This window comes from Dermacentor silvarum, chromosome 2, assembly GCF_013339745.2.
Source record: "Dermacentor silvarum isolate Dsil-2018 chromosome 2, BIME_Dsil_1.4, whole genome shotgun sequence".
Lineage (NCBI taxonomy): Eukaryota > Metazoa > Arthropoda > Arachnida > Ixodida > Ixodidae > Dermacentor > Dermacentor silvarum.
Genome location: NC_051155.1, coordinates 203,788,819 through 203,804,246, shown reverse-complemented (window position 1 = coordinate 203,804,246; position 15,428 = coordinate 203,788,819). Strand labels below are relative to the sequence as shown.

Here is a 15,428-nt window from a genome sequence, read left to right as displayed (position 1 = left end):
GGTCTTGTCGGCGTTGCCGCCTTGTGTTGGCCTCGCATTCCTGTACTGCTGCATAATCACGGCGAGCACGATGTGTGCGCCCGCTTCGCGCTTTTGAACTGCAGGGTTTTGTCAACGTTCTCATTTAGCCTCGGCCTCCTTTTATTGCGATAGCAATTATATGGACACTCAAAAGCAGATTTCTGCCGTCGGCGTCGCCGTCGCCGTGAGGTTCCGTATGACGTCAATGGAGATGAAATCGTGGCCGCGCGCCGCCGAACGCTGTATGTGCGAGTGAAAGGGCGCGAGGGACGCGCTCTTTCACGGGGAGTGAACGCACGCCGGAGAACAAACGCGCGTTCTGCGCCGTGCTTCCTTAAGGGCTGCAGAAGTAGGCGTCTCTTTCCTCCTTTACAATCACCATATATGTAGAGCAAACGCGCCTTCTTTCGATGCGCGAGAGGCCGTGGGAGAGGGGGGGAAGGGGGAGGGAAGGGAGGCGACGTTTAGCTGCGGCACCAAGTGCCTATTTATATCAGAGGCTCCGGCAACAGTCACCAACGCCGCACGCATTTTGAGCGAACGCGGGCAAAATGCCGACGGCGTCGACAACAGTTCGGCGCGTTGCCGGTGCTGCTGCATGTCCAAGTTTATACAGCTGATAAAGCTAATATCATTACTCCGTATATCTCTCTACAAATTTGCTATCGCAATTGATGCTTCACCTTTCAGGTGAAACTGCGACAAATTTTTTATTGCGATAGCAATTATATGGACACTCAAAAGCAGATTTCTGCCGTCGGCGTCGCCGTCGCCGTCGCCGTCGCTGTCGCCGTCGCCGTCGCCGTCGCCGTCGCCGTGAGGTTCCGTATGACGTCATTTGGAGAAGAAATCGTCGCCGCGCGCCGAACGCTGTATGTGCGAGTGAAAGGGCGCGAGGGGCGCGTCTTTCACGGGGAGTGAACGCACGGCGGAGAACAAACGCGCGTTCTGCGCCGTGCTCGCTTAAGGGCTGCAGAAGTAGGCGTCTCTGTTCTCCTTCACAATCACCATGTATGTAGAGCAAACGCGCCTTCTTCCAACGAGCGAGAGGCCGTGGGGGAGGGGGAGGGAAATGAGGCGACGTTTAGCTGCGGCACGCAGTGCCTATTTATATCAGAGGCTCCGGCAACAGTCACCAACGCCGCACGCATTTTGAGCGAACGCGGGCAAAACGCCGATGGCGTCGACAACAGTTCTGCGTGTTGTTGCTACCAAAGCCGCTCACCTTACTTCGTATGACATTGCTGTGTTGCTATCGCATTCATTGCTTCGCCCTTTTCCCGCAGCGACAAGTCTGGGCACCTCCTCCGGCGTTGAGCTGCAGCATGCGCCGCACACGTAATAGAACATTGTCTCTGCATATAAACTAACGGAGTGGTCTTTGCGCATATGCGGGTACGCCTTGCTTCATTGCTCTTAGCATTTTGGGGGAGCTTCTAGGTCAGCATTCTGACAACACGCGGGGGCACGTTCCCGCCATGTGAGGGACGCGTTGCTCTGCTGTGGAAACCACGCACCCGCAGGTACTATTCTAGCTACCGTACGATGGCGACACGAGTGGGAATACGATGTCACAAGCCGACAAGGTCTGCATCGTATGCATAACCTGCGTAGGCTGTTTTACAAATTTTTTTTTCCGGCAAGAAACGTTGTCTAAGCTGAGGTGTTAGAATACAGCTTCTTCTGTGCACCAGTCTCTACGACTGAAACATGAACACGACTAGACATCTTTCGCCACCTATCGTTAAAATTCTGACGCAAAATGAAATGTAAGAACGATGACATAAATCAGACAAACTGCGCGCAAAGCGCTCGCATAGACATGGTGGTTTCTCAAAAGCCAACGTAGAGAGATTCTCATTCGATGGTACCGCAGATGAAGGAGTTGCTGAGTTTTCTGACAAAGTTTGTGAACAGCAATGGCATGTAGGCAGCCATTTCAACTTCCATATTTCTTCACGAAGTCATGCAAGTCGTCGGACCTGTTCTGACTGCAAGGCAAGCCATGTTTACACTCCTTCGGGTAGCAGAAGTGTCTTCCCGCAGCTGTGCTATTTCCCCATGCCTGAACAACGTTACCCAAAAGCATACGCCGAGACGATTCTCGTAGTCGCTTTGCTTTCCAGTTTCTCGCAACCAAAAAGCCCCGATTTTATGTCTGCAGGCCTTACACAATTTAATTGTCACCCGACGAATATTCGAACTTCATTTCTTACTAAGCCACCCTTCGATGCAGCGAGTTCCCGCGATCACTGGTGAAAAGCGGCTGCAATCGATTTTCAAAACGACCTCTCGAGCGACCAGTGAAAGCCTTTTGCTTTTCTTTCCTGTTGCTTTTTTATTGTATTTTCAGTGTTTTTTCTTCGCTGAGATCTCTGGTGAACAAAGGCCCCCTTACCGATGACGCTAGAGAGAGAAGAACCAGGAAGATTTCCCTAGCTATTTGCTGAATTCTAGGTCATAGCATTCACTTCGAAGACATAGCAAAATAAAAATAGACAACGAATGAACGGTCTATGCGCTTCTCTTTTATTCCATCACATTACAAAAAAAGAATTATACTGCGCATTTTCTGCAGTGATTTTGAAAAGGGCAAGTTTCTTTCTCGTGTTTTTATCCGCTACTTTAAGCCCACCCCCGACAACGCCACGCTGCAGGTCTCCAAATGTGCAGCTGCTTGCTAAAAGAATGTTTGCAGATATTACGCCGACTTTTAAGTACGAGGTCCAGCACGAATATTTCCATAAGCCAGATTTCCTACACTTCTAAGGCCGACTAAATGTAACCAAAAGCGAGAATAAAATTTCCGTCCCAGAACGTAAATTTGTATATTCATGATGTTCACAAGCGCTATTATGCTCAATTCCGCCTAAGTGTAGAGCATTGCACTGGTCTCACCGGCTTTCCTTATTTTCAATATAGTCCGCTCATCAACATCAACGCTCTAACAGGGAACTACAATTAACGAAGTTCTTCACGGGTGTCGACGCGGAAATATTACCTCGGACCTGTCTGTGGCACATGGATATGTAATAAATGGAATCCTTCGTTTTATAAATCTAGTTCTACCATGTCCATTTCTCCTAAAGAGTATTGCACATTGCTTTCTTTCCACAGCGTTGAGATGTTGTTAATTTTGCCCTAGTGTTTTGCAAACGCCCAGCACACAAGTCAGGTCAGCGGGGTGAAGCCGCCGTCCTGGCAAGGTACTTGCTATGAATCCAATTCCCCCATGACGAGTTACTTTGCCTCTACTATAGGAACCTGGATTTTTGGGAACACGTATGATCGAATTTGCAGAAACACATCACAATCGTTTGAACGACAAATTTCCCATTCTGCAATCTATCTACAGCGTGGTGATTTCTGAAGAACACGATTCTTTAGTGCTAAATATTTCATGTAAGATCTGAAACAGCACTGCGAGGTAATTTTAGCTCTCATCAGGCATTCCGCAGTTTGATAAGTGACTATTTCAGGAGACACGCATGAAATACGTACTCACAACATTTACTTATTCATTTCTGAGCACATTTGACGCACAAAACTTTAGGCTTCTGCGGTGACTACAGACATGCCAAGGTACTCACTTGATAAATTTACAGAGGGTTAGAGCTTTCTGAGACATATTACGGCGTGAGTTTAGGAGTTCGTGCCAGGGTCGCTGATAAATGACAATGGCAAAGTCACATTTATTTGCGCCCAGAGGTGGAAGCTGGTGCGAAGAGATTATGCGACGAACGAGGCACCTACTTGTTAGAAAGTCCACGTCAGTTCTCCTAGAGCCGAGCTCTGGACTCCAAAGGAAACAGCATTGAAGAAAGACCTTTGAAAAAGTAGCCCAGGACGCATTCCACTTTTCTAGGCTATTGAATAAATTGCTAAGCTGTACACCTGAAGTAGTCGTCGCAGTTTTCCTAAGTAATAAGTACTTGATTCCTTCCTTTTAGTCTGCCGCCACTCTATTTTTGATGCTAAGATTACGCTTCTCGTAGTGTCTTATTCCAGTCTTTACTCGTAACGTACAGTGCAATGCTTGTATGATGACCTAACATGAAACTTCCTTTTGTCTCTATAGCAATATGTGCATTAAGCATGCTACATTTTTGGATCATGCTGTCTCTGAATACATGTGATCATATACGTGCGGTATACTTCAAATATCCCCATGTACCGTTTTTATCTTCGCTTGTCAATCACCGGAACAACTAACCCAATTAGGACACATAACTAGTGCCAGTTACGCAATGGCTAACTACAAAAATGGCCCTTGCATTCACTCAATTTGAAAAAAAAAAGGTGTTTCGGAAGGCATGAAACAGAACCGAAAAAGTTTGTACCGCTGCGCCATGTAAAATGCGATCGTACTGCATGGTCGATTGAACATTTTCCGAAACACCGAATCGACTTTTGAATGCTATAAATCCGTTTTGTAGAGGCGGAATAACACATGTTACCTTGACTGGGAAGGCATCGTATGCTTCTATCATGCAATTCGGTGTATACTATCCATCAAATTTTATAAACAAAAAAGCGAAGGACGTGCATAACATATTAACACACACATATACAAATTAACAAACGTGTTACGTGCCCATCATAATCCATGTAGGAGGCCAGTAAGGAGAGCTGGTAACCACAGCCTCGCACTCACCTCGTTGATCTAGCAAATAGCACCGACATCGCCATAAGGTCCACAACATTACATAAGTTCTTACCGAGCAGACGTTACTCCAACGGCAATTGCTAACTAAAATGTGCGGCGCCGTGGTTCTCAGACCCTGGTCGTTCGCACCGCTTTCAGCGGTATGATCGCATCTGTCGCTTCACTACGTCCTCAGCAGAGAGCAGGCGAAATGAGTTGCAAAACCATCTATCACCGGCTCTGAAGTGGCCATTTGCTGGTTAACCTCTCTCTCTCTCCGCCGTCCTCAGCCAGCTGCTGGAAGAGGGGAAACCCCCGAGACTTCGCTCGAATAGACGCACCGCATATGTTACACCCAACCCTTTCCCTAGGGTAGCTCTTCCCCCTCTGAGGCATCTTTCCTCCGTTTCAGTAATTCCTGCCCCTCGCCCGCACCTATAGCATGGAGAGCGACGTTCGCGAGCCGGCTACGTGTATCACTTCCGGACCCTTCCGGCAATCTCAGGCGACAGAAAAGTGGCGAGGGATCCATTAGAGGGAGGGGTACACCGATCGTCGTTATAGGAGCAAGGGCTCCACGTCCGTATTGAAAGCTGAGCCTTAATGGAGCCCTGCCGCTTCGGCCGCAGATCTGGCCAGGAGCCAGGAGTGAGACGGCGGTGGGCTTGTGTGGAAAGGACGGGCGCAGATGAGGCGACGACCTCAAATCGGTGCTGCCCAAAGCCTGACCGATCGTTACACACACACACACACACACACGGATCACGAGGGGAGGAAACAAGAAAATTAGATGTGGGGCAGGGGTGCGAGGAACGATTGGTGTGTATAGCGGCATCGGGCAGATACGTGGAGCGTGACAGAAAGTGCTCGTTTCTGGGCTGTAGCTAGGCCCCAACGCGCTTGGCTATGTGGTTCTGGGATAGCAAATTTCGCTGTGAAAAAACTTTGAGCATGCAAACTGACATTCAAATACAATGTAGGCTGATTTTAAAACTTCTTTGAAAGAGTGCTGCACAACATTAGTTACTTTTGAAGATAATGCATGACAAGAAAGAAAAAGACGTACGCAGGCAGCTTTAGGTGTGCTTAAAATTTATAGAATGCAAGACTCATCAAGACGTTGTTCAGCACTCATATGCTCGCCTTATTCATTTGTCCTCAAATCAAACTAAGACAGCTTTTGGGGTAAGAGTTACCTTACAATATATATACAAGTTACATCTACAATGGAAAAAAAATTACCTCATTGGCGTTCAAGGAGGCAAAAGCAGAGTGCACTATTGCCAAAGCCGCTTAACCACATGCCACGGGAATTTAGGAGCCCAATTCTACTTTCACGAAATCAAACATACGTTTTTCTCGATCTGAGATTCAGCAGTAAAGCGAAGGGGAGAGAGTTTTGGCAATTGATACCCTAAACAAAGTGTGCATGCATCGGAGTTATGTCCTGCTAAGTAGTGGTATGTTCCCGACGATTTCCATGATTTCCTCAGGGACGTTTGTTTCATGGTCTGCCGGTGACTAATTATGATTCACCCTGTAAGTCATTTTTCTTTGTTTCTTTTTATGTGTCGTCTTAACACTGCAGGTTGTGCAACTGGTATCTTGTTTCCGTATGAGACAGGGTGCCGTGTTTGGCCGTCAATTTGAATTTGTTTGTTCACGCACCACCCCTGGTGTTCTAGTGGTGACTGTTTCTTGTGTATATCCCGATGGGTGCATGTTTGGATGAGATTGCCGATGCGCAATCTCGATGATCAGATTTTGTTGGGCCTCTCGCAGCTTGCCTTAGTGTACGGGTAGCGTTTGTATACTCATTTTTCTATTGGTCTTGGGCTCCATCGTCGATTTAATAATGCTTTATTTGCTGCAGGTTTTGGCAGCCAAGCCCTACATCTCGGTCGTATTTTTTAATAAGGTTAAAGAATCAAGAAAACTTGTGCTCATATGGTAGCGTTGGTGACGGTATTATTGTTCTAGGGCAACAGAGTTCAAGCTGTTACCGGCGCATAGAATGTGCGACTGGCCGAAATTTAACGCCCAGCCGACCAAAAATGAAACGGCAGGGGAAAAAAAAAGGTACTCTAGGGCCTCCCAACGACAAATTGAACATTCTAGCAGATTTCTCATTGTCATTAATCTCCATGTTGACTCTGTCAGCGACGTCGCCGTGCACTGCCAATAATGCGATTCATCCCGATTCACACTAATCTCTTCACACTCATAGCAAAATTGACCGTGTCATCTAGTCGAGGTGCAACTTAAGAAATAGGTCGTTTCGCCGCTTACAGTAGCTGCGACATCCGTACAGTCTTTGACTGCGATTACTTGACTTTCGACGTTCCCAGTTGCCTCTCTCAGAAAGCCGGGACCATCCTTCTGACGAAAATTAATTACGTAGCTACGGGTATGGCAGTCCCATTGGTGGCATAACAATTCACTGTATTGCGTTCACTCATTCGTCGAGCAGGTTAATTACCCCATGGCCTATCTCTTCTCTGTCTTTTCTTTAGCAAAGATCAAGTGCTTGGGGTGTAAATCATCACCGTGTTTTTCCTAGAGTGAAAATAGTAAAAAAGGCTGTTAGAAAAGATTAAAGACACTACAAAGAAGGCAAAGAAGGCAAGAAGGCAAGTTTACAGATAAAAACGACAACAGGAAATCTCAGGAGATATGAAGAACGGAGGTAATATATCAAAGTACTACCTGCGCCACTGCTCTTCTTTTACGACCTTGCTCGTTTGCTTCGCTCTGAATATGCACAACGTTAATCATGGAGTAGGCTGCCTCCGAGAAACTTTTTTTCCCAAATGGGAGATGCGTGCGGTCGACTTCGGGAAAAGAACTCAATGATCAAAGCGAACGAAAGTTTTTTCTACCACGTGATGCTTCGTCATATGAATAACTGCAAGTAGTGTTGTTGGCTCGGCAACATAAACGTAGCTTGCAAAAGATAGTGCACTTCAACTAAGCCTAGGTTGCACCGAGCTTAGTTCTTCTTGCTGAGCTTTTACGACTGCCGCTCTGCGTATCATGCCACGAAGGCAAACTCTTTCTCGGCGAGAAATGACTTTGGTTTCTGGACGAAAAAGCACTAGTGTTCATAAATGCACGCAAAGCAATTATTTTATGGCCGCCTTCCCCGACGCCATCTCACTCTCCGGTCTTTTCTCGGGCTATATGTGTTTAGGCTGGAGGAAAAATAGGCCACAGGGACGAGCTTTCGGCTTTTGGTGCATCGACCGCTAATGCTGCGCTTCAGCCCTTATATGCTGAGCTTATATTAAGATGACGCCGTATGTAGTGCACTGATAGCGCACATTTTAGTCTTAATAGTCGGAAAACAATCCCAATAGCACAAGTCATATTTGCAGTGTCCAATCGTTACTTTGTCCTACTTAGGCCTAACGAACCAAAGTTTGATAATTGAAGAATGTGGCGCACGTGTTATTAGGGAAGCACTTTTATCAGGAAATCAACGCAATATTATTTATCACTAACTAAACTTTCAGTGTATATTCTAATTTGTCTTCGTGTATTGTACTGTGTAAATTAACCGTAAAGGAATCTGTGCATCTGTATTTTCAGTTCATGATGAATTTTGTTTATGTGTATTACGACTTGTAAAATATTAATCTTTTCTTGCTATGAATGAATTTTGTTCGTCTGTCCTCAATGTTTTCTATGTATAAGGGAGGCTCGGCTTCCCCTCAAGGGACTAATGTCACTTTGATTTGATTTGTTTTCAAATAGTCGATCGAATATTTTGTTTTTTGCTTGCTGCTCGAAGCAGAGCCCACTTTAGTGTCCTCCTGAGTGTGAATGTCTTTCGTAGCCGTCTGCACTCCTTTACGTCCTATGTAGCCGCCTATGCTCGTTGGATCATTATTTCATTATTGTCCTTTTGGTCAACTGGGTTAGCTCTTACTACCATAACGGCCGTCTGCCTAGTGAAGCAGGCCGTTGCGCTATTTTTTTTTTTTTTGTGTGTGTGTGTGTACATAAAGAAAGACTAACGCAGATAAGGCTTCGACAAAGAGCAAAGATGTCTCGCACTTCCTTATTGTCATTGCTTTTATCGTGCTTAGTTTTAATGCACTATCTTTCATGCACTTGCCGATGAACCTATGTAAGTTGTAGCTTTCTCTGTCCCCACTGCCATCCTAGATGCATCATGTCCCCAAATAATGCAGGTGGTAAAATTATTTACAACACAAGATGTTAAACTGATATGGTTGGAGATCCCACGTGCTTTGGGAATCAGGGGCCAGATTCACAAAGCTTTCTTTTTAAGTGGTCTTTGCCATTGGCTGGCCGCGTTAGAAAATAATATGCCTTGCATCCGGATTGGCTGAATTTTTTTCTTACGTACAATTCTAGCGTAAGAAGTTTTTGTGAATTCGGGCCCAGTTGCATAGGATGAAAAAGAGATGTGACATCAATTTTTTTTCCGGCGATACATTTAGTGGATCTTTTTAGATGGCGTCTACGAGTATACAGTTCTGAAAACGCGCATCATACTGTCGCCGAACAAGCGGTGCAGACTGAACCACACTTCAATTCGGGAGAGAAAACTTCTTTTCGGGCAGTAAGTTCTCGGGTGGGCTCATCAGACATGCCAAAAGCAACTATACGGTATGGATGGATGGATAAAAACAACTTTATTAAAATCCGGCGAAGTTTAACAACCCGGGCTCAGGTCTCCCATGAGGGGACTTCAAGGCCTTGCCTCGTCGCCACCTCCCGGACCCGCTGGACTGCCCACTCTTGTGTCTTGAGGTTGGAGCTGCTCAGAGCGGCGGCCCACTTCGACGCAAGAGTCTCCGGAGCTACTGCCATTTTCGCTGCTATAACAGGACACTCCCACAACATGTGCGAGAGTGTCGCTCTAGTTGCTTGACATAACTTGCAAAGAGCACTCGGGTATTGCGCGGGGGAAATGTGCCGCAATCGCACCGGACTGGGGAAGGTGTGTGTCTGCAGTTGTCGCCCGACGACTGCCTGGCGACGTTTCAGTTCGGGGTGAGTTGGGGGCAATATCCTCCTGCCTGACTAGTAGTGCTTGGTGATATCGTTATATCTGACGAAGCGTTCTCGCGTGTTTCGCACCAGGAGCTCCGAACTCGAAGAGGGTGTCTCAGACTCTGCGCGGCGGGTCAGTTCTCGCGCAAAGCGGTATGCTACCTCATTCAAGTAGGGGGGCCCTCGTCGGTGGGGATGGCGACGTTCGCTGGGAACCGCATGATCGCGGTGCTATCGAAGTGCTGTCGACCGGCTTTCCTTAGGATCTGAAGAGCTTCGGAGGAAATGCACCCCCGCGCGTAGTTACGAACTGCGGATTGTGAATCGCTAAGAACTACCTCGCAGAGCGGGTCGGTAAGCGCAAGCACATTCACAACCTCTTCTGCTGTTTCTGGTTATTCCGTGCTGACACTACACGCGTGCGTAAGCCGGGAGTTAGCATCTACGACTACCGCCGTGAACCGGTGTTCTTGTGCGTACTCTGCCACATCTACGAAGCGCGTAGTCGTCTTACCACCAAAGGAGCGCAGCAGTGCCTTGGCACGGGCCTGCCGTCGGCCCCCGTTATGTTCGGGGTGCATGTTTCGAGGGATAGTGGTAACGATCAGCGTGTCGCTTATGTCGGGTGGAATGACCTTGTTTCTGACCATGTTAGACACGGTAATTGAAGCCGAGTTTCTGCAGGATGTACCGACCTGTGGCTGTCAGGGACATGCGTTCGAGTTGCGAGGCTCTTTGCGCATCCACTATTTCCTCAAGCGTGTTGTATACCCCCAGCTGTAGCAGACGAGAAGTGCTCGTGGACTCCGGTTGGCCAAGGGCGATCTTGTAACTCTACGGTATACTTGCGAAGCTAGTGATAATGCCGTGCCAAAGAGATACAGTTCTTAGTTACCCTGTGCTCTGTCTATAGTGTTTTAAGGAACGCTTCATAAATCTCTGTGAACTAGTTCGAAAGTGTGTTGGAGCGTCAATTAAAACGTCATAATTAATCTAGTAAAAAAACTGTTGAAACACTCAGTGGGTATCAAGAGACAGAAGCATTTTAATACAGTTGGCGCCAATTTCTGTAATACCTGCACATCTGTGGGATTGTTTTCTACTGCGCTCTTGGAGTCAACGGATGGTTGCTCAGGTCCCAAAGGGCAGAATTCGCAAAACTCTTAATTGTAAAAGACGTTCACCCCATTCGCTGGCCCCCTTCGCTAGTTTTATGTCCAGCGTCACTAGAGGCTGGCACCAGCTGTTACAATCAATTCTTGCGTAAAAGTTCTTTGTGAATATGGGCCTTGGTGTTATGGCGTTTGTTTATATCGCGTGCCTGACTAATATTAGGCCAGTCATGTTTTCCCTCAGCACCATCACGACGCAGACGATCTGGGGTGCATGATCTGTATCCCTGATCTACTCTCAAGCAATAACGTCTATATAAACACTGATACCACATAACATTCCCTTGGACATGAGTGCTATTTCGCACGCATAAAGAATTAGTGTTTCATTTACACCTCTTTACAGATTTTACTACAATGCGCCAGGCACAAGCGAACAATACTGTCGTGCTCAAATGAAACCTAAACTTAAAAGTTCAAATTACAGCTGTGATGTGGAAATATTGTATCTTTGGTACAGATATGTTACAGTGCTTCCTTTGAAGTCCGATGCGCGATGTACCGTCCCGTGCAGTTGAAAACGGTTTGCATACTAACGCAAAATATGACAACAAATATTTTGCATTCTCCGTGTCTTCGTTTGAATGGTGCCGTTAAATTCATGACGATATCGTGGTGGTGATAAATTCTAAGAACGTGTAAATGTTCCAGCATTGCTCAATGCCATTGCGTCACACCGTCCGCACGAACGTGCCGTGCAGTTGGCGTCCAAAGCAGCGCGTACTTACAGTGCATATTGACAACGATGGTTGTGGCCACGGGCAGCGTAATGTTGCTGTTGGTTGCGCGACAGGTCAGTCGCGCCTGGTAGTCGGCACGCGTAAGCCGCAGGCGAAACAGCGTGGCGCGTGGATGCCCACCCGAAGTGCGGCTCAGCGCTTGCTGTAGAAGTTCCGAGCCACGCCACCATGTCACCACGGGCTCTGGCTGACCTGCGATAAATATGCGCGAAAAAAAAAACTTTATTTATCACGTAAAGTAAACTTGATGTTATTAGGTAGCACTATTTTCTAAAATAAACTCTCGTATCGCTTCCTAAGACAGTGCGACTTTAGTTATATTCGCACTTAGTTGTGGTCTTTGTTCCGAACGTTATACGTGTACGTGTGCACTGAAAGTTGCATTAAGTTACTGCGAATACTAGTTGCTACAAGTTAACTTCGCAGTAAAAAATATGCACGGACCTACAAGTAAATAGCGGGGAACAAATGGACATTGGTAAAAGTCTTTGGCTTTCATTTGTACATAAGAAACAAGCCCATATACACTAGATATTTTACCGCCTCCCTTCTTATATTCAAATGAAACAAAAAGACTAACGAAAGATATAAAATAGGAGAAGGGTAACGGGCAATTGTTGTTGCACTAGGGCAGCACGTAAAAAATGTAAAAAATGCAATGCATAGAAACTGTGTCGTCTCTTTTCTTCGCGCGAATTTTACCAAGGTTATTTATAGCGACTGAAAAGGGATATCATAAAGGACAAGCAAAAAAGAAACAAATAATGGTGACCATGTTCCCTAACCCCGGGAACGTTTTAGTGAAGGGAGTGGGCGGCACTGCTTGCCGAAGACACGGTAACTGGCTCGCTTAAGGCCAGGCAGCTAAGCTGCTCCTACGTCGAAGACAATGTGGGAGAATAGCTAATGGTCCATCGATATTCGGTGCTTTGCAGCAGCCTCTCTCTCTCTCTCTCTCTCTCCCTCTCTATCTCGAGAAAGAAAAACGTTAAGGAAAGTCAGGGAGGTCAACCAGACGCAGGTCCGGTTTGTTACCCGAGGCCGGGTAAAAGTGTTAGGAGATGAAAACCAAAGAAAGCAAGGAAGGAGAGACAACACTGAGGGAGTCGCTTCGTCCACATGTGAACGTCGAAACCACAATTGCTCACTGAGCTCATTGACTTCAGAAACTGCCGTAATACAAGTATCGCTTTCCAGGCTTTTGAGGCGTGTGGCCACGGTCCAAGTACTTTCGACACCGTGAATGATCTTGAATCAAATTGACCTAACGTGGTGCGAAGTAGAAAGCTCTGGTCGTCATAGCGAGAACAGATCGATGCAGCGGCAATGTTCGATATCATCCGCCCACCCTGAACTGCCACAGGACGGTGTCTCATTCATGCCAATGAGGAACCAAAAGTTCTGTTTGAAGGCCGCATCGAGCCACAAGTGACACAATGGTGTTGCATAGCAGCGTTAGAGGCTTTGTAGCAGCTGAATCTTCATGGAAAGGTCGAGAATTCATAAGCGACCGTTCGAGAGGCGGAGGGAATTCCAATCAACTAGAGCAGTTCTCGAGAAATGTGCAAGTCTAGTGCTGGTTAGCTTCGGTGGCCTGACGACAAAAAAATTCAGCATTACATGGCGGCTGGCCTCTTTAACGCTATATCCTATAGGAATAAGGTGCGCTGTGAACACAGCTATACTAAAGACACGCAGGAGGGTGCTTCAGTGAGAACACGCGCAAGTATTTGTTCACTGTAAATAATAAATGGGAAGCACACCTCCCCTTTAAAGCATGCATTCCTCTACTTGTAAAATGGTTAGCGCTCGGTAAACATCTTGCGGTAGTCTTGAACGTGAAAGGGGAAGACTAAATTACCACGAAACGAGGTAAACGAATAATTGTGGCATCATGACTGTTACGGATAGAAAGTCAAGTTGAGGTGGCAACCTGTTTTTGCTTCTGTCTGTTATTCTTGATGTCTACATCTTGTTTGAACCAAATATTTCGTTCATATTGTACCAGCCATCTTGTTCCACGATTATTTTGCTGGCAGATGAATAATTTTTTTTAATATAAAGCTTGATTTCTGATTACACTTGCACAGATTTTCGTTCCTTGTGTTTCCATTTCATCGGAATTCAATTGCTTGTCTACACTGATTATTATTGGCGCCACTTCGAAACTGCATGACAAATATTTACAAACATTAAGATAAAAACACCAAAGTACTCGTCTTTCTTCGTTTCGCACCCCACAGCAGTGCATGCTCAGTACTACCAATCGTTCTGGACTCCAAGACCCACATAAAAAAAAGAAGAAAGAAACCTTCACATAGAATCAGCCTGCGTTTCTCACTTTCTGGAACGATTTCGAGGGGGGAGAAATGTTTTCACGCTTGGCTGCACGAGAGAGTGCACAGTTCAATCGAAACAGGCAACCGCATACATAGAAAAAAGAAGAAAATCGCCTCTTGAGGTCAAAACTGACATAGGGGCACAGGGCAAACGCTGTTAGCACAAAACCGATGAGCCATACCCGTGGAAAACATGAGACGGCCGAGGCCAAAAAAAAAAAAAAAAACGGATGTAACGTTAGTCACGCGACAACAGAGCTGGTGCCTCTGCCGCCACGGCGTGCGGCAACCGCATCGCGGTTCTCGAAAATGCTTGCGGTGAATCCGATATTCGCGAGCCACTGCACAGGCTTCGCCGAGAAAAGACCCGGTCATTTATAATGCAGCCCGCGCCAGCAGTGCACGCCGCTGCCGGATCGAGCAGTAGAGATGTTTGGAAAGTTATGGCTCCAATAGCACTGTCACTTGCAAGCTCTAATAACGCCGGAAAAATGGGGAAGAATGGTTCGCAAGCAGCAGTGCCACACGAACCAAGTGCGCGGCCACCAGACAAAGAAAAAACCGTATTGGATTGCCTGTCTTCATATCCCCGCTTATAACAGTCTCAATGTATCTCTCTCTCTTTCTCAGGGGGTATGTTTTCTTTGAAAACTGCGCACGCTGGCTGACAGGCGAACCCTATACGGAATATAGGGACAGGGCAAGTCTGCGGCAAATTCGGACGGGGAGTCGTTGATCGGAGGCAGAAACGGGAAAAGAAAATAACGGGGTTGCTTCACCCGAGTGCGTGAGCGTTTTGTTTCTGGCGCACTGCTCCGCGGAGTTGAGCAACGCGGAAAGGCAGTATCCCCGAATGCAAGCGCGCCTGAACTCCGCCATCTCCCCTCCCCCCCCCCCCCCTCCCACTTCGCGAACAACGAAGACAAATGCGAGACCCGCACATTCTTCTTCGTGCGAAGCCGTCAGCGCCAGAAATCGCATGCTTGAAAACAATGCTTTCCACCCGCTCAGTCTGCGCCGTTTGAGGAGTGCGCTGCAGAGGCGGCGGCTGCGAGACCTCGTCGGCTTCTCTGTGGATCATAACTTCTCGTTCCACGCAGTGGGAGGCCCGCGATGCCCTCGCTTGTTTTCCTCTATACACTTCTGAGGAGAGAATGCTGTCGCATCTGTTTATTTTCTTCCTGTTTATTCTGGCATATCCGTCGCTACTGAGGGCGCAACTTCCTCGTTCCGCTTCTTATTCCGGCGCGATACGCGAGCTTATGCTTGATGTCGTCTCGGGTAGCCGCGCATGAGACGATCCCAAGGCGGCCTCATGAAAATACAGCTGTTTGCTTTCCTATCCTTTCTCTTTACAAAAAAGGAAGCTTCACAGAATCTTCCAGGCGTGATTTCGGCGCTGTCGCGCGTATATCACATTGGCAAGAATGTAACACCGTATTGTTTAAGACAGAGACCTTAACGAGACGTAGGTTCATAGCGTTCTGTT

The 15,428-nt window shown here is 46.9% G+C and overlaps 1 protein-coding gene across 2 annotated transcripts in view; it reads right to left on the bottom strand.

The window, feature by feature from the left end:
- Nucleotides 1-15,428, bottom strand: part of LOC119440670 (hemicentin-2-like) — a 258,948-nt gene that overhangs the window by 44,107 nt on the left and 199,413 nt on the right. For both annotated transcript variants that reach the window (XM_049662189.1, XM_049662190.1), the window contains exon 4: nucleotides 11,589-11,792. In XM_049662189.1, coding sequence (XP_049518146.1) covers nucleotides 11,589-11,792 — 204 coding nt within the window. The remainder of the gene's footprint in view (nucleotides 1-11,588; nucleotides 11,793-15,428) is intronic.